We start from the raw sequence: 24,196 nt of genomic DNA on the forward strand, positions 1-24,196 counted from the left end.
GTGAGCACCAAAGTTCAATTGAAGCGAGTACTGATCCATAAGGCTGTCTCCTGCACAACAGCCCTTCTGCTGTAGTTGCAGCTGGTCCTCACTGTCAATTGGCCTGGAAGTCAAGTGCTCCCAGTGACACCAACAGCACTCAAGGCTCAACTACAACAAGAGTACACACATATTACACGGCGGCACACTATAGTGCCGAGCTCAGGTGACTGAGGAGGCTGAGCCACTGGGCTATACAGGACAACTATTGCACAAGGCCACTCTACCAATTCCAGGAGACATAGCAGCTCTACCTAATACATAGAAACACACACAGGGAAGCAGCCAACATGTGGAGATAAAGAAACATGTTTCAAATGAAAGAACAGAAGAAATCTCCAGAAAAAGGACTAAATGAAATGGAAACAAGCAAACTATTAGATACAGAGTTCAAAAAAGAGGTTATAAGGATATTTGAGGATCTTAATGAGGGCTTCAAGGGACTTAGTGAGACTTTCAAGGACTTTAAGTGAGAATTTCAGAGACATGAAAAAGGACCAGTCAGAAATTAAGCATAAACTAACTGAAATAAAGAATAATTTACAGGATTCAACAGTAAAGGATTATGATAATTAAATCAGCAATTTGGAATATGAGGAAGTAAAAACATCTAAATCAGAATAGACTTACAAGTCCAGAAAGCACAGAGAGGCCCAAACAACAGGAACCTAAAGAGGCACACATCAAGACACTACATAATTAAAATGCCAATGGTTAAAGACAAAGAGAGAATCTTGCAAACAGAAAGAATAAAGTAGTTAGTTAACTAAACGGGAGCACCTATATGGCTATTAGCTGTTTTCTCAACAGAAACTTTGCAGTCCAGGAGTGGCAAGAAATATTCAAAGTGATGAATAGCAAGGACCTTCAACCAAGATTACTCTATCCAGTGAGGCTATCACTTAGAATGGAAGGTTAGATAAGGAGCTTCATAGATAAGAAAAAGCTAAAGGAGTTCATCACCACCAAACCAGTATTACATGAAATGTTGAAGGTTATTCTTTTTTTAAATGTTTTTATTGATTTTAGAGAGAGAGAAAGGGAAGGGAAAGAGAGAGAGATAGAAACATCAATAAGAGAGAAACATGGATCAGCTGCCTCCTCTCCCCACCCCCGCTACTGGGGATCAAGCCCAGAACCTAGGCATGTGCCCTGGCTGGGAATTGAACCAGTGACCACTTGGTTCAGGGGTCAATGCTCAGCCACTGAGCAACACCAGCCAGGCTTGGAGGGTATTCCAGAAGAAGAGGAAGAAGAAGAAGAAGAAGAAGAAGAAGAAGAAGAAGAAGAAGAAGAAGGAGGAGGAGGAGGAGGAGGAGGAGGAGGAGGAGGAGAAGAAGAAGAAGAAGAAGAAGAAGAAGAAGAAGAAGAAACATATGAACAATAAAATGAAAATAAATATATATCTATCAACAATTTAATCTAACAATTAAAATAAATAAACAAGGTATCTAATGAGCAAAATAAATTGATGAATATAATAGAACCACAAGCATGGAAACATGGAACAGACAGAAGAATTTCAGAGACAAGTGGGGAGGGGTTAGGAAGGAATTAAGCAAAGAACTTATATACATATATGCATTACCTATGGACACAAACAGTAGGGTGTTGAAGACCTGGGCCAATGGGGGTGGGGGTGGGTAAATGGGATATCTGTAACACTCTCAACAATAAGGATTTTAAAAAGTATTTGAGCAACTACAAAACAACAACAAAAAAAAACAAAACAAAAACGAAGAACAAAAACAGTGATCAAGTCTAGGCATAAATATTTGCAAGCCAAGATTTCTCATTTTTCATAAAGCTTGTTTTTCATTATAGTTGACATACATTATGATATTAGTTTTAGTTGTACAGCCAGGATTGTCTTGGGTCAGCTTTTTTTTGTCCTCCAATCTACTGTGGTTAGAAACTTGAAGTAATGTGGTATTTAAAACATAACTGATGCCTTTTGGTAGGGGTGCAGGAAGTGTAGCTTCCACGTGAAAGTACAGGAGTAATGGTAGGCATTGGTAATATATAAATACAGAGACAATTCCTGCTTTCTAGTAAGCATGTCATGTATTTATCTCCAAACCTTTATTGTATACCTGTATAGAAAATAAAATATAGTTCAAATGACCTCCTTATATACAAACTTGTCACAAAGTTAGTCCAAACATGAAATGATTTTCTATTCTTAAAAATTTGAGTCACACATAGACTTAACAAACCATTATTCTTGAGGATTAGAGATGATAGACAGCTCTAAATTTCAGGTTATTCAATAATTTCCTGATTATAACTAATTAAATATGCTTTTGCATTGAAATAAAACACAAATATACTATAGTAAAAACAAACTGTACTAATAAAACACAAATCCAAGGAGAGACTACCAGTACAAACTATAGAACATTTAAATTTTTTATGAATTGCCCTGTTATAAATTCTGATGTAAGGTTTTGTCAGCAAATTGGAGGGAAATAGTGCAGCCTTTGAAATTAAATATTTTATTTTACTTTAAAAGTATTTTTTTAATTTTTTAAATTACAAATGACATACAATATCATATTAGTTTCAAGTGTACAACACTAGGATTAGACATTTCTATAACTTAAAAATTGATAACTCCATTAAATCTAGTAACAGCTGACACCATACATAGTTATTACAATATCATTGACTATATTCCCAATGCTATATTTTACATCCCTGTGACTACTCTGCAACCTGCAATCTGTACCTCTTAATCCCTTTCCCCTTTCCACCCATTCCCCCAAGTCCTCTTCCCATACAGCTGTCATCAAAATTTTCTCTGTGTCTATAAGTTTGTCTCTTTTTTTGTTCATTTATTTTGTTTTTTAGATTCCACATATAAGTATAATCATATGGTATTTGTCTTTGGCTTATTTCACTTAGCATAAATATCTCTTTAAGATTTTTTTCTTATCAAAAATTAAAAATAAAATCTGTTAAATGTGAAAACATCCCATATTGCATATTTCCAAGTGTTTGTCTGAACTTTTTATTTTATGCAACCATACAGAAAATTTACTGCATTCAAACTTTGGGAAAATTAAAACAGAAGAAAAAGTATTGAATGATAAAATGAAAATGAATAGTGTTTATACTTATTTTTTTCAATCTGTGTGCTTGAATATATTTAGACAATTATAATTAGCTGGATGTTAGTTTGATAAAATATAGGGAAGTTTTGCAATCAGGCCACTGAATATTCAGTTTAATTATGTTGGTATGCATTTCTTTTGCTTCTAATGCCAAGGATCCATTGGTAAAATGAAAGCATATTTTGTGGTCTGTTATGCAGAAAATGTTTAATCCAGTGTCTGATTTACTTTGTTAAATCTTCCTTATTTAATGTGCTTATGCATCCATGCAGAATTGGGTATGCTGCTTTCTGTTACTATGACATTACAATTAAACAGCTGAAACAAGAACAGCAAGACTTTCTGTAAAGGTTCATGAAATCCACACAATATTGTTCACGGTATATTGTTTTGTTTTGCAAGGATTATGAAAAATACAAATTTGTTCTAAATATTTCTGTATTGAAGAAGCTGACAAATACAGTAGCTAGTACAAATAGTCATTTTGCTTCTAAAACTAGCACTTAAAACAGATTTCTCATGTAGTGGAAATGATTGCTGTCATAACACTGATTATCTTTTAGAGATGGAAATGAACATGAATTCAAAGAACCTGAATTTTATACAACAGAAAATGGTATGATAGAGTAATATTTGTACATATTTGAAATGTAAGTCTACATTGACTTCATCTGGGTATATTTTAAAATTCTCAAACATACATTATGCTCATAAATGTACTACTTCAAGTAATTCTAGGTTATTCTTCAACAGACTGGACTTTCTCCATTTTTAACTATGTTTTACTGTCCAGAGTACTTGTGCTTATAATTTTTATTTCCACTATGAGCATAGGCTTAGTGATAGAAAAATATTTTAATTCAAAGCAAGCTCTAACACCAGTTCTACATTTAAAAAATTTCCTTTATAAGTTTGGAATTTGTAATAAGGTGTTACTAATCTACTTCCTGAACAACTTGCTTTTCATGATGTTAAGATATATACATTCACACAGACATTATTATTTTCTAAGAAGATCTCTTAACCTTAAAGAACGCAGAGTATCCATAGTTTATCTGTCACTCTTACTTTAGTTTATGCTAAAAAGTCAATGTCTGGTAAGTTTGGTTGATTACAATATGGTAAGATGAGATCCCAAGGTAGTAGATTCAATTTGTGTGTGTGTGTGTGTGTGTGTGTGTGTGTGTGTGTGTGTGTGAGAGAGAGAGAGAGAGAGAGAGAGAGAGAGAGAGAGAGAGAGAGTGTGTGTGTGTGTGTGTGTGTGTGTGGTGTAAAATTATGTGACTGCTCGATCATAAACAATAATAATAACACTGGCATCTGGAAAGAGTATATAATAGTTCTGATCCATATGGCCCATTACCACTTCTAGAAAATTTTTGCTGTGTCCTACTGATAAGATAATATAAGAAATATAATTCTGTGTCAGATCAATAGTCCAGCCTAGTGTTTCCCAAAGTATGAAATCCTTATAGTTCAGATGTATATTTATTATAAAAAATTTTAATAGTCCTCCAGTAAAGAAACCATCTAACTAATTGCCCCCCTGAATGTATTTTATCATGAACCTCGTATTACTATCCTACAGAATTACTCTTTCCCAGAACATACTGGGGAAAAGGGTTGAACATGGCATTGAAATAGGTGTCACAGGTGAATATTACAGATCACACCTCTTTAGCATTCAATAAATATTTTATTAGGTTCCTATTCAATTATAGGAATTTCTCTAGATGCTTGGGATAGTTCAGTGAACAAAGATTTCTATCCTCCCACCACTAACTTTTATGATCCTTGAATTTATATAAGCTTTTCCTAACTATGTTTATATGAGGAAAAGTATTTATATTTTATTTAAGAACAGATTATCTATGCTATGTTACTGTATAGCAGTACCATTAAGTCAAAATAACTATTTATTACCATAAAAAGTTACTTTTTGGTGACATGAATTTAAAACCCAGACATCAGATCCTGGCTGGGTAGCTCAGTTGGTTAGAGTGTCATCCTGATATACCAAGATTGTGGCTTTGATCCTCAGTCAGAGCATATACAGGAGGCAACCAATGAATGCATAAGTAAATGGAGCAGCCAATCTCTCTCTCTCTCTCTCTCTCTCTCTCTCTCTCTCTCTCTCTCTCTCCCTCCCTCACACACACACACACTCTCTCTCTCTTTCTCAACAAATAAAAAATAAAACCCAATAGTCAGAAAAAATATTGAAATTATCATTATGGTGTTATATAATTGCAAATAAGAATTTAAACATTCACCAGTCTGTAAGATAAATTCCAAGTGAGAAAATGCTAAAGCATCAAATATATGCATTTAAATCACTGACATGCCCTAGCTGTTTTGGCTCAGTGGATAGAGCGTCGGCCTGAGGACTGAAGGGTCCTGGGTTTGATTCTGCTCAAGGGCACATGCCTGGGTTGTGGCCCGATCCCCAGTAGGGGGTGTGCAGGAGGCAGCCGATTAATGATTATCAGCATTGACTTTTCCATCTCTCTCTCCCTCTCCCTTCCTCTCTGAAATCAATAAAAATATATTTAAAAAATAAATCACTGACAGATATTGACAAACCACCTTCCAAATGAATTGTATCAATTCCCACTTCCATTAACAATGTACACATATGCCTGCTTCCTCATACCTTTACCAATACTGTGTGTTAGCAAATATTTTTATTTCTGCCAATAAGATTGGTGAAAGTTGGTATTTCCCATATCCTCACAATGATTACTACTGTTGCTGCTGCTGCTGCTGCTGCTACTACTACTACTACTACCAAAAGAATATGTCGACTGCTTACTATCAGTCAAATGTAGTCTAAGTACTTTATTTTCCCCTCATAACCACCTTGGAAGTTAAGTAACATCATTGTTGTCATTTTACAGATGAGGAACCAGAGGTTCTGAAAGGTTAAATAACTTACCTAAGACCATTCATTTGGTAAATGATGGAACTGGGACTCAAACCTAGGAAGTCTGGTCAAGAGTCTGAATTCATAACCATTATCCATTTGTAGTAGAAAAGACTAGAAAAAAACCACAACCAAATATCCATTAATAGAGGAATATTAAATAAATCATGGCATATCCATAAGATGGAATTATAGGAAACCATTAAATATGAGGCATCCATATATGTACTGAGAACACAGGATCTCCAAAATATATTAAGTGATAAATAAAGATGTAAGGTGAAGAATAATGTTTACAGCATGCTGCCTTTTGTGTCTAAAAACAGTGGGATTGCCCTAGCCGGTTTGGCTCAGTGGATAGAGTGTCAGCCTGCGGACTCAAGGGTCCCGGGTTCGATTCTGGTCAAGGGCATGTACCTTGGTTGCGGGCACATCCCCAGTAGAGGGTGTGCAGGAGGCAGCTGATCGATGTTTCTCTTTCATCGATGTTTCTAACTCTCTATCCCTCTCCCTTCCTCTCTGTAAAAAATCAATAAAATATAGTTTTTAAAAAGAGTGGGATTACTGCTACATACACATACACACAACACACACAACACACACACACACACACACAGTTTCTGCCAGGATTCACAAGAAATGAAAAACAGTGCTTATCTCTGGAGAGGACAGCTGTGGGACAGGGAGAGCATAGAGACTTATTAGTCGTAATAGTCTTTGTATGACCTTTTGGGCTGATTGGAGTTTTTAATTAACCACATGTGCATTACTTGTACAATTGCAAACACAAAACCAGCTGATTAAAGAAGTTTACTGAGTAATCAATTATTTTATTCCCATTTAAAACAGTACTCATGTTGTTTCTTAAAGACTTCCTATACTTTATTATTCAATTCAGCAGATTTGAAATTTTATTTATTTTTGACAAATTAACATTTTATAAATTTAAGGTATACAACACGATGTTTTGATATATTTATACAGTGTAAAGTGATTACCACAATCTAATTAATATATGCACCACCTCCCATAGTTACCCTTTTATATGTGTGTGGTTAGAACACTTGATATCTACAATCTTAGTAAATTTCAAGTATGTAATATTATTGACCATAGTCACCATGCTGTCTATTAGGTCCCCAGATCTTATTCATCTTATAATTTAATTTTGTCCTCTTTGATTAATATCTTCCCTTTCCCATACCCCAGCCTCTGGTAAGCGCCATTAAACACTCTGTTATTATGAATTAAATTTAATATTATTTTAGATTCCATGTGAAAGTTACATCATGTGATATTTGTATTTCTGTGTCTGGCTTATTTCACTTAGCATAATGTTCTCCAGATTCATCCATGTTGTTGCAAATCACAGGGTTCACTTCTTTTTTAGGCTGAATAATATTCCATTATATGTATATGCTACATTTTCTTTATTCATTCATCTGTCAATGAACGCTGTGAATAAGACTGCAATGAATATGGGAGTGCAGCTATCTCTTCAAGATAGTGATTTTATTTGCTTTGGATATAATCCCAGAGTGAGAGTTTAGCAGATATTTTTGAGTGCCTATTATATGCTAGGCAGGCACTGAATTATGTATTGGGAATATAATGATAGATAATATAGGCACAGTCCTTGTCTTTGTGGAACTTACCGTCTATTAAAATAGCAGATATGAAACAATATTTGATATTTCTAATCATGAAAAGTTCAACAAAGGAGGGGGTTAGGGGGATAGCAGACCTAAGCTAGACTGTGGACTCAATGGAGACTTGCCAGAGTATGTGAAGTTTTGAATGAACTGCAAAATGAGAAAGGGACAAGGATAAAAATGCACCTCAGGCACATGGAACAGCATGTGTGAAGGCCCTGAAGAAGAAAGGAGCATGGGGTATTAGAGGAAATGAAGGCAAGCCAATGTAACTGGAGCTTAGAGAGAAAAGGATAAAAGGTATGAGACTGAAGAGTTTAGCAAGGCCTTTTATACAATGTTTAAAAGTTGTGAATGTATTTTAAGAGCAATGGGAAATCATGAAAGATTTAGGTAAAGGAAGACATGATCACGTATACATTTTTAAAAGTTTACCTGCAGTGTGGAGAGTGGACTGGAGAGAAGCAAGTGTAAATAAGGAGTCTAGCTGGGATCTATTGTAATTGTCTAGGGAAGAGATTATGGGGGAAGTCCATAATGAGAGGTGTATATATTTACAATAGATCTTGAGATAAACCTGCCAAGAGTTGCTGATGCATTGGTTTAGGGGTAAAAGCGATTTATATCAGGTGTGATTCTTAAGTTTTTCACTTGAGTAATTGATTAGAAAGTGGTTCCATTTCTAAGGGAGGGAACACTGGGCAATTGGATTTTGAAATGTGGTTGAAATGTTCAGGAGTTAAGTACTGAACATGTTTAGAAGAGATGTTGAGTAAGGGGTTGGATATATTGATCTGGAGCTCAAAGGAAAGACCAGAAATAGGGACTATTAAATTACTGGTTTGTAAAAAGATGGTACATCACATCTCACAGTTGAAGAAACTTCTGAATAAAGGTAAATGTTCAGGTAATCATGGTTTTTCAACTCATAGAAACCTCTCAGTACAAAATCAGTGTTGCAGTGATTTAATAGGGTAATCAATTCATAGGTATCCATCACCTCATTTTATTATCACTTTAGCCAACTAAAATATTTCAGTTCTCAAAAATAGATGTGCTTAAAATAATAGAAGGGATGGCAATTAAATGGCTTTACTTTATGCTATTTACTGAAATTGTCAGCTCTTATATTCATCTTTACTTTGCAAAAAATTTACATAAATACATTTGAAAGAAAATGTATTTTGAATTTTTTCTCCATGCAGAAGCTTTACATTTTTCTAAATTTTTTTCCATGCCCAGAGAGGGTGTGATAGCTTCAGAAAAACAACAGATAAATATATGCTGGCAATTATATATTTCTGAGGATCATGCTTTCTAGTCTCTGTAAAAAAAGGGATTTGAAATTTGAGGCAAAACATATTGGAAAATCAGCACTACAGAGTATTTGTTTATTTTGCTTTATCCCATTAGATATAAATTTCATGATGTCAGGCTTTTTTGTTGTCTGTTTTGTTTATTGCTGTAATTGTAGCATATTAATTAGTGACTTGCACATAATAGGTACTGAATGAATATTTAAGGAAAACTGAAAATTAGTTATATTCATAGTGAAAAGGATATATATGTATATATATACTAGTATATCCAAAGTAAGATAGAATACTTTTATTTATCATGTTTTTAACCACCCACCTATGGTTTATCACTGTTAGAAGAGATTTTGGAAAGTTTCCTGTGTTTACCCTGGGATAACTATTAATTTCCTTTTCCATTGGTGGTATCGAGTCTTATAGATCACGCAGATAAGGTCTATTTCACTTCTGATAATACTCATGTACAATGCTGCTAATGATTAGGGAAAAATACAAGTTTAGAGATTTTCCATGGAACCTTAACAAAGTAACAAAGGTATTGAGCATCTTCAAAAATGAAACATCATAGTGGTTGCAAATATAAAGGTGAAGACAGTCCCTGTCTCCGGAGTACCTACCATATATTAGGGGAGTCAGAACTAAGCTCAGTTCAGCAAACATTTATTAAATTCCTATTGTGCCAGGCTTATGAAAGATACAGGAAGAACAAGATAAATAAAGCATGGTCCTTGTCTTACAGGGGCTTATAATTTTGGCTGTTGCATATGTGGGTGTGTATTTTTGTGAGTATGTATGGGAATATGTGTACTGTATACTGATAAATGCAAATACTTTCAGTGCAATATGAGAGGTTATGACAGAGTGGTAGCACTATACAGGAAAATTTAATCCAATATAGGGAGGAAGTGAAAGGAGGAGATGCTAAAAGCCAAGCTGAATCTTGGGGATCAATGTTAGCTAGAGGATGTGAATATCATTCCATGCTGAAGGAACAACAGGGTGACTGGGAAACCACAAACGACTCCAGGACAGGTGATGTAAGGAACGGTCCACTACTGCACTTTCTCTGAATTACTTTGGAACTCTTGTAATGTAACTACAATTTTATATTTATAAGGCAGATAAAAAATGTACCTTTCTTCACTCCCATGAACACCCTCTTCTTTGGTTTGGTGGGGCTAGGGTGAGAGGAAGCTGACCTTGAAAATACTTGAGAGCTATATTAGCTGCTTGGCATAGACTACTCAAACCCCATTATCAAATACATTTACTTTAATCACTTTACTGTAAAGGCTATATTACCTTGATCGTTTGTGCAGTAGTTTATGGGGAGAATCTTGTCTATGTATAGAATACCAGATTCTGAATTAATAAACGCTTATCAAGCAACTAACATGCTTTCATCTTTCTTCCCCCCCTGTTAAGCAAGGCTAATTTTGCAAATACATATTGTCAGGGTGGTTGTTTGGACTAACTAGAACAAGTAAAGACACGATGAGGGTTCCATTCTGGCGAAACTAGAGCCAGAGGTTTTTCGTGGGCTTTCATTGAAAAGACATAGAGGCAAAAAGATACAGCATATAGTTTGAAAGTATTGGTGTGAAAAATCATGCTTCGGGGTCAAAACGAAAGTACAGACACACACACCAAGCTGGATTGAAAATGTCCTTTGTTCACAAAGCAATCCCTTTTCAATTTCTCTCTGTCCTGGGTGTCTCCTAACAATTCTTGATTCATCATTGTCAAGGAGTACACAGGTCTCCCCACACTCATCCTAGCCATCGTAGTAAAATAGACATCTCTTTTCTGTTCCAAACCTCCCAGGCTAAACACGCTATTGCACTCGGCCTGGAAAATGAATTGAGCTTTTAACATTCGCGCAAACATTTAAAATAGAATGCTTAGCTACTCGGATCCGCCACTCAAGAACTACAATACCCAGAATGCACTGTTTTCTCTTCCTCTTTCTACCAAGGCAATGCCTAACTTGATCTCATTTTCACAAGCAATAGTCACATGACATGTTTCCTGTCAAGATGGCGGATGATCTCCCTTCGGAGTTTGATGTGATCGTAATAGGGACGGGTATGTTGTGGCTCTGGTACTTCCCTGACAAAGTATAGGAAGTCTGTTCCTACCAACTCTCTCAGTGGCGAGGGTTGGCGAGAAATGCCAGGTGTTGAGCATGGGAGGGAGGACGGAAAGGAAGTGAGGTAGTCGGGATACAGCGCGGGACTTGCAGCTCCAGGGAGGGGCTTGGGACCCCTGGTGCTTAGCGACATTTGAGTAGGGGTCGATCCGGTCGATGCCGAATGCTGAGGTTGGTTGCTGTGGGTGATTCCTGTAATTTCCTTGGAGGTGGGTTTGCAGTGTCATGAGAATGGAGGGTCGGGATTTTATCAATGGAGACACGTTTGGCATGACATGATTCCTAGTTGATTTCAAGGTGATATTTCCCATCATTTTGTCTCGCCATTTCATAGGAATTTTTCATAATCCTAGGGTTCAGTGCAGCTTGGATACAGCTGAAACCTCAGTTTTTCGAAAAAGATGCTCAGTTGTTATCCGTGTGCGTTTTAATTTACCAAGGCTAGGAAACGGATTCTTTTCTATTGTGTTGAGAAGTGTAGGTAATTGTGTTTTTTGAGGTAGCCATTATTTCTGCTTTATGATGCAGAAAGAAATAATTTTGTTTTCTCAACCCACCTACCTGCCCACAACTAAATGAGCTGAGAACAAGCTTCTGCAAGTTCCAGTTCAGATGTATGATCTTATCTTCCCCTTGTTGTCCCACCATTTTATTTTCCATGTTTTGGGTGGAGCCAGAAACCCCTCTGCAATTTCTAGTTAACAAATTATATGTACAACACACGGCAGAAGACATTTGGCAGCAGTTGGTATTTTGTTTTTCTTAACAGTGTAAAGGATGGGTTTTAGGTGGGGTGAAATAGATTGCTGGGTGGGGTTTTCTCCTGTCTGCAGAATGTGTTAGGCTGGAGAAGCTCTGGTGGATGAGACCTTGTCCATTGTGTTATTGAATTCAATTTCTTGTCTTCTCAAACAGTAGGAGCAGCCATGTTTCCAGATCAGGAGTAATAATAGCTACCTGTTTTCCAATGCTTATTATTTGCTAATTGAGGTGCTAAGCACTTCACAAGCTGTATGAAATCCTTACAACAGCCTTATTAGAGTATGTATTTTCTACACTTAAAAGAAGAGGGAAGGGGCTTTGGAGAGGTTGCAGTTTGCTCAAGATCACACAGCTGTTAAATTTCCAAAGGCCCATCTTATCCCAGAAGGAGAATCAATGGTTCTGACTCTCAGCGTTAACTCATATTAGTAGAAATAATTGGGAAAACTTGGTTCTAGACCTTCCTTAGCTATTAACTGTCTGTGTGAATTGCGAGGGCTAGGTACTTAATTTCTTTGAGCCTCAGTTTCCTTGTTTTTGAATACAGGAAGGGTAAACTAGATAGTCTTTTAGGTGCTGCCTAAACAAAAATTTTCTTATTCTAGTTGCACCTGGGTAATTATTCTCAGCACAGTAAAGATATGTTGACTCCCATCCTGAAAACTGCATGACTGCAAATAACTAGTCTGTAATTGCTATGAATAGATATTGGAAGAAGCCAATAGACTATTCAGTTATTCTCTCCAGTCTATCCTAAAACTGAGAACAACATCCATTTTAGAGTAGTTGTTGTACCACACTTGAGTTCTATATAATTGCCTTTCTTTTTTTTTACCTAGGAACTTGAGGTGTTTAAAAAATTTTTAAGAATCATTGATTTTTTTTCCTTATCTGGATTAAAAATTAATTGTTGATTGTTAATTCTCATTATTAAATGCCATTAATTCTTATAATAAACTAGAGGCCTGGTGCATTAAACTCATGCACGGGTGCGGTCCCTAGGCCTGGCTGGCGATTGAAGCATGAGCATCTGGTGTGGAAGGGCAGGTCCCAGCTGACCTCTGGGCCCTGGGCAGCACCTGGGCCCCCTGGCCCCCACATGCCCCACTCCTCCTGAGTAACAGCACCTGAGTCCCACATGGAAATGCAGTGAGCGCAGCCGGATGTCACGGGCTGAGGTACAGCGTGGACCTCTGGGCTGCCCAGTAGTGCTGCATGGAAGCCACGGCCGGGGGCGAGGGTGGGGGGGCAGCACACTCTCTCCTGGCCGGCCTCGTGGACCAGCTCCTGCGCTAACCCACGGGGAGCCTGACAGGTCCCTGTGGTGCTGGCAGCAGCGTCCCTGTTCACCCGGAAGAGGCTGCATGGGTGCGGGGTGGGCTCCTTGTGGCGCCCGGCACCTGAGCCCAGGGGCTTCCTCAGCACGCAAGCCCTGGCGTCCCAGGGGAGGGTAGCAGGAGGAGTGAGAGCGAGCTCAATGGACACCCTGCATTCTCACAGCACCTTTGTCCCCATCACCCCCACCCCCAGGTAGCTGGCCAGAGGTCGCAGTGTGTCGCTGATGCCCACCATGTTCTGCACTTCCCCCTAGTGGTCAGCGTACATCATAGCGAGCAGTCAAACTCCTAATGGAATGACTGTCTGAGGGGACAATTTGCATATTAGGCTTTTATTATATAGGATATTCTGCCATGTGATTCAGTTTAGAATATGGACTATATCCATTGTGTTGGAGTATGTTAAGATATCGGTAGGAAGATACTGTGAGTAATCCAGAAAATTGCATCATGAGGCATCTGGTATCTGGGAAAAGATTCATGTTAGACTTATTTTAGTGAGAGTAATGCTATTACTCTTAGTATGGGAAGAACTTTTTAAAAAATATATTTTATTGATTTTTTACAGAGAGGAAGGGAGAGAGAGAGAGAGTTAGAAACATCAATGAGAGAGAAACATTGATCAGCTGCCTCCTGCACACCCCCTACTGGGGATGTGCCCACAACCAAGGTACATGCCCTTGACTGGAATCGAACCTGGGACCCTTCAGTCCACAGGCCGATGCTCTATCCACTGAGCCAAACCAGTTACGGCAGGATGAACTTATTTGAAGTTAATATTAAAAAATTATGTTTTTATGGTCACTTAATGGTGAACATATTCTGAGCTTATCAAGCACATTGCTTGAATTTATGATATGAAGTATTATTTAGATATGTTAAAGTGAAAAAAATGGATAAAAGTTATTTCCCCAATAAATGATTCTAATAAACTCAATCATTGGAATTATTTTTAATATAGTTAAAAATTGGAATTATTTTTTGGAATTGGAATTATTTTTAATTGGAATTATTAGTTAATTGGAATTATTTTTAATATATTTGGAATATTTTATTTCTGAAATAGTTTGCTGAAAGTAGCCTTTAAACTCTGTTTGCTTTACTAAATGTACTAGCTTGAGTAAACCAGGAAAAGCAGTGTTTCATAGCTTCAGTTTTACTGACAAAAGCAGAATTAATCATGCATGTATCAGAGACATGAATGCTCTTTAAAATGTAATTTTTCTCTTTTTAAATATATTTTTATTTATTTCAGAGAGGTAGGGAGAGGGAGAGAGAGAGACAGAAACATCAATGATGAGAGAGAATCATTGATCAGCTGCCTCCTGCACACCTCCTACTGGGGATCGAGCCCACAACCTGGGCATGTGCCCTGACTTCCTGGTTCACAGGTCTACACTCAACCACTGAGCCACTCCAGCTTGGCTGTAATTTCTCTTTTAGCAGATTTAGTTCTAGTTAAAAAATCATTAACAGCTAATTGATTCATCAAGTAAAATCTCTGGAAAATATTTTAAGTTAATGACCTTGATTATTTTTTTTCCCCAGTTTTCATAGTACAAAAGTTTTTCTTAAGATCATGTTTTGAAGAGATTTTGGGAAAATAAGGTTTTGTATGTATTTTCTTAGTTAAATCCATTTCCTTTTGATTACAAAATGCAGGAAACATCTCTGAAACACCTAAAGACAGAGAAATAAGATAAAGTACTTGAACCATGAAAAATATAGACTAACTGGAATAAGGAAGGAGAACCAACTGAAGTCTTAAGGAAGAGGACAAAAATAGATATGTGATAAGTGTCTAGACTAGAAAGTGGCCTTTACCAGTAGTTTGGGTACACAATTGTCATTTTCAAGACATTTTGCAATTTAAAAAGACATTTGAATGTTAATTTTGTGGGTTGTAGAGAAGTATCATTGGTTTCAGGTTAAAAATAGTCCCAGTAACATAACACCCAACTGGAGGTGACTTATCGGGCAACCTCTGTAACCTTCAATCTGCAGCAGAGTCAACGACTCAACAGTAGGTTGCAAGAGCTATGTGGTAATATGACATTCTTCTTATATAGGGGAATCCCTCAGGCTCTCACTTAGGGCATTTTAATTCTTTCTTTAGAAATGGTTCTAGTGCCCTAACCGGTTTGGCTCAGTGGATAGAGCATCGGCCTGTGGACTGAAAGGTCCCGGGTTTGATTCCGGCCAAGGGCATGTACCTTGGTGGCGGGCACATCCCAGTCGGAGGTGTGCAGGAGGCAGCTGATTGATGTTTCTCTCTCATCGATGTTTCTAACTCTCTATCCCTCGCCCTTCCTCTCTGTGAAAAATCAATAAAATATATTAAAAAAAAAAAAGAAATGGTTCTAGCATTCTCAGAGTGTATTAGAAGCATTCTATTAGAAGATAGAGGGAGTGTTACCAGCTTTTATAAAAGCTGTGTTTGGGGGTGCGGTGCCATTAGACATAAGCAACAGTTCATATCTTTATGTCAAAGGTAAGTGTCTAATACCTAAAACGCAAACCTACATCAAACAGTACAATGACCTGGGACCATTTAGTGTAGCGACAAACATTCATTTGTCAGTGTTTTCCATCCACATTTATTAAAAACACTAGAGGCCCGGTGCACAAAAATTTGTGCACTGGCGGGGGGGGGGTGGTGTCCCTCAGCCCCACTTGTGCCCTCTCACAGTCTGGGACCCCTCGGGAGATAATGACCTGCTGGCTTAGGCCCACTCCCGGGTGGCAGAGGGTAAGCCCAATCCCTAGGTGCCTGCCCTGCAGCCCCTGGTTGGGCTTAGAGCAGGGCCGATTGGGGAGTTGGGGCGCCGCCCCCTGTCATGCACAGAGCAGGGCGGATCAGGAGGTTGCGATGCCACCCTCAGTCACGCTCAGGGTAGGGCCGATTGGGGGGTTGGGGCGCCACCCCCTGTCACACTCAAGGCAGGTTCGATGGAGAGGTTGCGGCGCCACCCCCTGTCACGCACAGAGCAGGGCCCATCAGGGGGTTGTGGTGCCACCCCTGTCACACACAGAGCAGGGCCCATCAGGGGGGTTGGGGCTCTGCACCCTGTCACATACAGAGCAGGGCCCATTAGGGGGGTTGGGGCTCCACACCCTGTCACACACAGAGCAGGGCCCATTAGGGGGGTTGGGGCTCCATACCCTGTCATGCACAGAGCAGGGCCGATCAGGGGGTTGGAGAGCTCCCCCCTGTCACGCACAGAGCAGGGCCGATCAGGGGGTTGGGGAGCTCCCCCGTGTCATGCACAGAGCAGGGCGGATCAGGAGGTTGTGATGCCACCCTCAGTCACACTCAGGGTAGGGCCAATTGGGGGGTTGGGGCGCCGCCCCCTGTCACACTCAAGGCATGGTCTATGGGGAGGTTGGGGCACTGCCCCGTCACCCACAGAGCAGGGCCAATCAGGGGGTTGGGGCACTAACCCCTGTCACACTCAGGGCAGGGCCGATGGGGAGGTTGCGGCTCCACCCTGTCACACACAGAGTAGGGCCCATGGGGGGGCTGGGGGGCCGCACCCTGTTACACACAGAGCAGGGCCGATCAGGGGGTTGGGGAGCTCCCTGCTATCAGGCACAGAGCAGGGCCGATCAGGGGGTTGGGTGCCCTTCCCCTGTCAGGAACAGAGCAGGGCGGATAGGGAGGTTGTGGCCCCACCCCCTGTCACACACAGAGCCGCAGGGTGATCAGGGGGTTTGGGCGCTGCCCCCTGTCACACTGCTCCAGGGGCCAGGAGGCCTCGCGGCTCCGCTGATCCCATTGCTGGGAGGCATATTACCCTTTTACTATATAGGATAGAGGCCTGGTGCACATGTGGGGGCTGGCTGGTTTGCCCTGAAGGGTATCCTGGATCAGGTAGGGGGTCCCGCTTGGGTGCCTGGCCAGCCTGGATGAGGTGATGATGGCTGTTTGCATCTGGTCACACCCCCTTCAGGGTGGGGGTCCTTACTGGGGTGTCTGGCCAGTCTGGGTGAGGGGCTAAGGGCCGTTTTCAGGCTGGCGGGTGACTGAAGCTCCCAACCGCTCCTTTTTTCCTTTTTTTTTTTATTCTTGGATTTATGGCTGTCCCTAGAGCTGAGAGCCAGCTTTAGCTGTGAGACCTTGCTGCTGAAAGCAGGTTTCTGGCTTTGTTTACTTTCTGTATTTGAAACTTTGTTGCGACTCCAGCTCTGAGATCCCGGCTGACTGAAAACAGGTTTCTGAGGTTTTGTTTAGCTTCTATATTTGTAACAGTGTTTCTTAGCAGCTCACAGCCCAGCAGTGGCAGGCGGGGAATGTTGGGGTCCTCCGTCACTGAAGCAAGCAAGCCTCCTTTTCGTGTCAGTAGCCTGGCTGCCGGCTGCCATCTTGGCTGGCAGTTAATTTGCATATCGCCCTGATTAGCCAATGGGAAGGATAGCGGACATATGGCTAATTACCATGTTTCTCTTTTATTAGATAGGATAGCCCCTGCCCTTGTGCAGTTTACCTATTCTAAGGAACTATTTGTGGTTCCTGATAGTTAATCCTTAGAGCTTTTCATAAGCCAATGTGAGCTTATCACTGCATACTTGTTGCTTTCTGAAGGCCACATAGTGATTCAATCTGCATCCCTTTTCTTTCTCAAGTACACTACACAAGTAATATTTTGGCCTTCTTCCCCTAAGATGGGTTGTGGAATAGGCTAGCTTAATAATTTTTTTGTGGAGGATAAACACATACATCTTTTTTAAAAGTTTTATTGCTAAAGATTATAAGGAAAGAGATGAGGTAACCAAAATAACACACATGGAAATTATAAGTGGCATTTCTCCTAAATCCTGACTACCTTGCTAGATAGAACTCAGCATCTATCTTATATCTATCTATCTTTAAAAAAGGCTAATATGCAAAGTGTCCCCTCTGGAGTTTAACTGGGAGACTGGGAATTTGATCGCTCGCTATGATGTGTACTGACCACCAGGGAGTGGCACAGAACGAAGGACGGCACCGGCTGGCAGCTGGCAGCTGGGCAAGGAAGGCCTCGGCTGCAGCCAGAAGGAAGGCCCTGGTCAGCAGCTGGAAGGCCCCGATTAGTCCTGATCACCAGCCAGGCCTAGGGACCCTACCTGTGCATGAATTTCGTGCACTGGGCCTCTAGTAGTACATTAATAAAAATGGCATAATGGGAATCAGTTGACCTTCCTACTGAGTGACTTTTGGCAAATTGCAAAATATCTTGGGACATCATTTTGTTCATCTGCAAAGTGAGAGATTTGATTAGGTGACCTCTAAGGTAGGCATCTACCAGCTCTAAAATTTACCATTATGTGTACACAATTATGACTCTGGGTCCTTGAGAAAAGGCTAGATTCCGTATAGTCCTTGTAAGAAGTCAAGTCAGTGTTTAATATACTTTACAAAATTTTCTATCCAAATGGCTCAAAAAACATTTTCTTGAAAATGATAAGCTGCTTTTATCATGTAGGCAGCACAGCTCCATTCCTTGATGTTAGTGGAGAATCAAAAATGTTAAGGTAGTTAGCCTTTGGCTAGCAACTCATTGATTATAATGCTTATGTTGGTTGTAGGTACCTACACTTCTTGAAACATTGGGGGATAGCAATACTGGAGGAGGTATCATAGAAACTGATATTTATCAAATACCTATTTGTGCCAGATTCTGCCAAGTGATTTCCCTTATATGTATCTCATTTAATCTTCTTCCAGGAAGTCTATGTGTGGTTTGTACTAACATCACAGGATGTCTATACTTCTTCTGCTTGTATTTCCAAACATCCATGGGCCCCAGAGCAGAGTTTTTTTTTCCTCTTTAAAAAAATATTTAATTTTTAATCCTCACCTGAGGATAATTTTTAGAGAGTGGAAGAGAGAGGGAAAGTCAGAGAGAAATATCAATGTGAGAGAAACACATTGATTGTTTGCCTCCTGCACAAGCCCCAACCAGGGTCCAGGCTAGGGGAGGAGCCCAGGGAAGAGCCAGCAGCCAAGGAACATGCCCTTGACTGGAATTGAACCCGGAACCCTTCGGTCCCCAGGCCTATGCTCTTATCCACTGAGCCAAGCTGGCTAGGGTGTTTTTTTTTTTCTTTTTAATTGAAAGATGCCACCTATTTTCGAGTCATGAAATCAATGTCAGTATTTAAAAAAGATGTAGAATAGATCAGAATATATTGCATGTAGTAAGCATGTGTATAGTTTTATGAAACATTTCATATGTGTGTAGTAGATCACTGTGTAAAATACACATATCTATACATACAGGGTAGGGCAAAAAGTATGTTTACAGTTGTGAGTATGTGAAACAGAGTTCTATTATTATTTATTAATTATATTATTTTCCATAGGAACAACTGTAAACCTACTTTTGCCCCACCCTGTATATACATATATTTACATATACCTGTATATATTTAGAATACAGATAAAATAACGAAAGTGGTAACAAGTATTACCTTGGGAATGTATTGAACAGGGCAAGATAGGGGTCTTTCACTTTTTCTTGTTAAGCCTCACCTGAAGATATATTTTCCCCCATTGATTCTTAGAGAGAGTGGAAGGGAGGGGGAACAACAGAGAGAAAAACATGTGAGAGAGACACATGGATTGGTTGCCTCCTGCACATGCCCCAACTAGGGCTGGAGATCCAGCCTGCAACTGAGGTATGTGCCTCTGACTGGAATCGAACATGCATACCTTCATTCTCCAGGCTGATGCTCTGACCACTGAGCAAACTGGCTAGGGTAGGATCTTTCACTTTTTACATAATTTTATTCTGTCCAGCTTGATTTTTTTAAAACAAGCATTTGTTACATTCATTTCTAAAAGCACAGATATTAAAAATGAAAGGAGCCCTTGGAGATCACCCCGTGTATCTAGAGACCATGATCACATAATAAGAGAGTCCATAATAGATTTAGGACTCCTGACTCTCAGTATGCTTTCTATTAGACCCTGCTGCCAGGATAAGTAACTGCCATTAATTAATAAGGCTCTACCTACTGCCCTTGAATATTTATCATTTCTAACCTTCACAACTACCTTACAGGATTATACTGATAAGGTAAAAACTTTCTCTGGACTACCTACCACACCATGCTGCCGGCGTGCAGCACAAACTCATACAAAGGATGGGAGGCAGATTCCCAGCCTTCTGTGGGATGATCTGGGTAGTTTTTAAACTTTGGGTAAACCTTCTCCTTGAATTGTAAATGTTTAGATTGCCTTAGTATGGTTTCTAAGAAGAAGGAGAGATTATGGGAAGAGAAAGAAACAGAGCAGAGGAGTGCAAGGCTCCTGCTCCTTAGGCTTTCAACCAGCATTCTGAAAGCTGTGAGTTTGCCTGAGTGATGCACCAGGTCTTAGGAGTTTGGCTGTGAAAAAATGGTGGACAGAACACTGAACCAGGTGTTAGACACAGACTTGAGTTCTGGCTTTGCCACTTTCTATTCTGTAAACTTGGGCACCTTATTATTTCACCTTACCAAGTTTCCTCTAATATAACACAGAGATAAGAATAGCAAAAAGAAAAGAGATGAGTCACATGGCTGTGGTTAAGATTTAAAGACACATATGTAATAACTTAATAAAGAAATTTAAAAAAGATTTAATGATATATTATCTGAGGATTGGAATCTGCATGTAGGTCATAGGACAGGAATTTTCCTCTGTAGCATACAACCCCTCTTCCTATATGTATGTATATCTATCTATCTATCTATCTATCTATCTATCTATCTATCTGTCTATCTATCTATCTATCTAATCCAGTGATGGCGAACCTATTACACGCGTGTAAGAGGTGACACGCAAACTCATTTTTTTGGTTGATTTTTCTTTGTTAAGTGGCATTTAAATATATAAAATAAATATCAAAAATATAAGTCTTTGTTTTACTAAGGTTGCAAATATCAAAAAATTTCTATATGTGACAGGGCACCAGAGTTAAGTTAGGGTTTTTCAAAATGCTGACATGCCGAGCTCAAAAGGTTCGCCATCACTGTTAATCTGTCTATCTACACATTTTGGGGGAGGAGGGGCTGCCAGGGGCAAAATGTCTTAAAGTCTGGGAATGAAAATGATATTTCAAAAGTCCTTTAGTTTTACAAATGCTATACCATCCATATATTTTGTTCATTTTGATATGTATGCATCTCATTTCAGCAATATATGTAGTGATTGATATCGTGGCTCCAACATCGTACAGCCTGAGATTGAATGAGCAATGCCTCTTGTGTTCTTTAATGTCCAAGTTTCATTTTTTTTCATATTTTTAAATAATGAGTCAATGAAATAATTCCTGTAAAATGCTTAGTGGGTGCTCAGAAAATGTAGTTGATTTTTATAGCCCATAATACTATATAGAAGTACTTTGCAGAAAGAGCTCATGCTTTCCATGGAGAGCCCTGGGAAGATTCAGGTGTTTGAGTCATCTTCTTCCTCTTCCCTTTGGCCGCTTAGTGGAAAGACTTTTGTGTGTCTATTACCATTATTTCTATTCTTTTTTGTTTGATGGTTTACAGGTTTTCTATTTTTTCTTTTATTCTGTTTTGTTCACCAGCTTGCGTCATTTGTTTTGCCTAAAGGTTTTGAACAAATTTGTCTTATTTGGAGTATAGCATGAAACTCTTCTTTGTTAATGTGAGAATGCAGAAGGAGCTAATGAAATCCTACAGATTTTGGTGTTATGAAAAAAATCTTTGCAATTCTTCAGGTATTTATTGATGGAGGAGTATTTTTTTTTCTTCTGTCAATACCTAGAAAAGTAAAGGGAGTTATCTGACTCTGGACAAGAATCTGTGGGAGAGGCTTTCCCTTCCCTGTAAATCATAAGTTTGAACCAATTCCCCAGATACAGCCGCATCTGTTATCAGAGTTCCCTCTGAAGCATCATTTTCATTTACATGCCTCATGTCATTTTCTCCAGTGTTCTCATGATGTTTTGGATAACTCAGGCTATAGCAATTAAAATAAAATATGGCTGCTCACCATCACATTCTCATGTTTAACATAAAATCCCAATGCACAGACACAATTATAATTTCATATGATTGACCTGTTACTCATACTAAATTATCTCCTATTCAGTTTCAGTGCAGTCTTTTAACTGAAAAGTTAAGCTGTGTTTACTTTGTATGTAAATGTTTTTAGAAGTAAAATAGACTAAAAGTCACCATCAGTTCCCACTTTGTATTTATGTATATATTACAAAACTATATATGTGTATATATATATATTTGATATATATTTATGGCCAAGAAAGTAGAGATACTTTGAAAGATTCATTTATTGTCTTTTTGCTTTTCTAATCCTACTAAAGGGAAATGTAAAAAGAGATAATTTATCACACATATTGATTTCTCAAAGCATCATGATTATGAGAACTCTCATGTTTTCATATTGAGACTATTTAAAAAATAGTTTGCAAATAGACAGGGGAAGGGACCAGGGACAACTTGGCCAGTTTGGTGCTTAGCATAAGTGTTTCTTACTGGATTTTACCAAGAGCTTAAGTGGGTAATGCCATACTACTTGATTGGCTTGTTTTATATCACATTTAGAAAAGTACCAACATCTGCCTTTTTCTTCTGAGTAATGTTCTTACATATCTTTATTTGTCCATCCCAAAGTTCATGTTGTTAGGATGGCCTTAGTTATTAGCATTTTTCATCATTTTATATTGTTTTGGATCATATATTTGTCATTGAAATTTGCACATTTGTTAAAACTACTTTTATATATAGGATTTAAAATAATTATCATGGAGAAGTTTACACAAGCTAAAATATAGAGAAATAAGATCTTATATATAGGTATCAGGCATATCAGGAAGTTGTGAGTTGTGAGTTCTAATCCTCATTTTTCTAGGAATGGTGTTACTTTGGCATGAGCTATCTAAGCCAAATACATGACACTTATTAATTTCAGTACCTATAATTCACTGTTAAACATATGAAAAATATTTCCTAGCGCTTATTATATGCCAAATACTGTGTTAATCTCTTTAAATGCATTATCACATCTGATTGTCAAGATAACCTTGTTTGTGGTAGGTCTGATTATCTCCATTTTACAAATGTGGAACCTAAGGCTTAGTTAAGTTTGACCTAGGTCAAACCATTAAGACTGGAGTTCCTTTGACTAAAGCTGAGGCATTAACTTGAGCTTGTTGGATTCTTCCAGGTTAAAAAAAAATACCGTATACTATCAATATTAGATTAGTGTGCCCTAGCTTAGGAGTTGGCAGTTGCTTTATTTTTGGGAGTTACTTTTGTTGACATCAAAGCCTGATGCCAACGAAGTCTTGTGGTATTAACTCCTTATTGATAACATCATGACATCTGTGTCAGCTTAGAAACCTTTTGATGAAGGTGAACAGAATGACCTGGTTGTGTATCCTTTAAAACTGGAAAACAGCCCTAACCAGTTTGGCTCAGTGGATAGAGCTTCAGCCTGTGGACTCAAGGGTCCCAGGTTTGATTCCGGTCAAGGGCATGTACCTTGGTTGCGGGCACATCCCCAGTAGGGAGTGTGCAGGAGGCAGCTGATCGATGTTTCTCTCTCATCGATGTTTCTAACTCTCTATCCCTCTCCCTTCCTCTCTGAAAAAAATCAATAAAAAATAAAAAAAACTGGAAAACAACAACAACAAAATACAGCCACTAAAATAATGTCAAGAAATTGGATCAGAGAATATAGTAATATATCAAGTGATAATCTGTTTCCCTAGAAATTATTCATTGATTCCAACATACATAATTTCCCACTGAAATAAAATCATTCTTAAAAATGACCTATAGTCTGTCTGTGTATGGTAGGGTTTGCCAACTTATGTGTTTTTAATTTTCTTTACTTGTACATTAAAATTTCAAGATCAAGTATGGAACTCATCCTGTTTATGAAGTTTTTTT

At 38.8% G+C, this 24,196-nt stretch overlaps 1 protein-coding gene across 1 annotated transcript in view; it reads left to right on the forward strand.

The window, feature by feature from the left end:
• Positions 1 to 11,062: 11,062 nt before the first annotated feature.
• Positions 11,063 to 24,196, forward strand: part of CHM (CHM Rab escort protein) — a 283,722-nt gene continuing 270,588 nt past the window's right edge. The window contains exon 1 of the mRNA XM_081115452.1: positions 11,063 to 11,128. Coding sequence (XP_080971578.1) covers positions 11,065 to 11,128 — 64 coding nt within the window. The 5' untranslated portion in view covers positions 11,063 to 11,064. The remainder of the gene's footprint in view (positions 11,129 to 24,196) is intronic.

This window comes from Myotis nattereri (genome assembly GCF_964212035.1).
Source record: "Myotis nattereri genome assembly, chromosome: X".
NCBI lineage: Eukaryota > Metazoa > Chordata > Mammalia > Chiroptera > Vespertilionidae > Myotis > Myotis nattereri.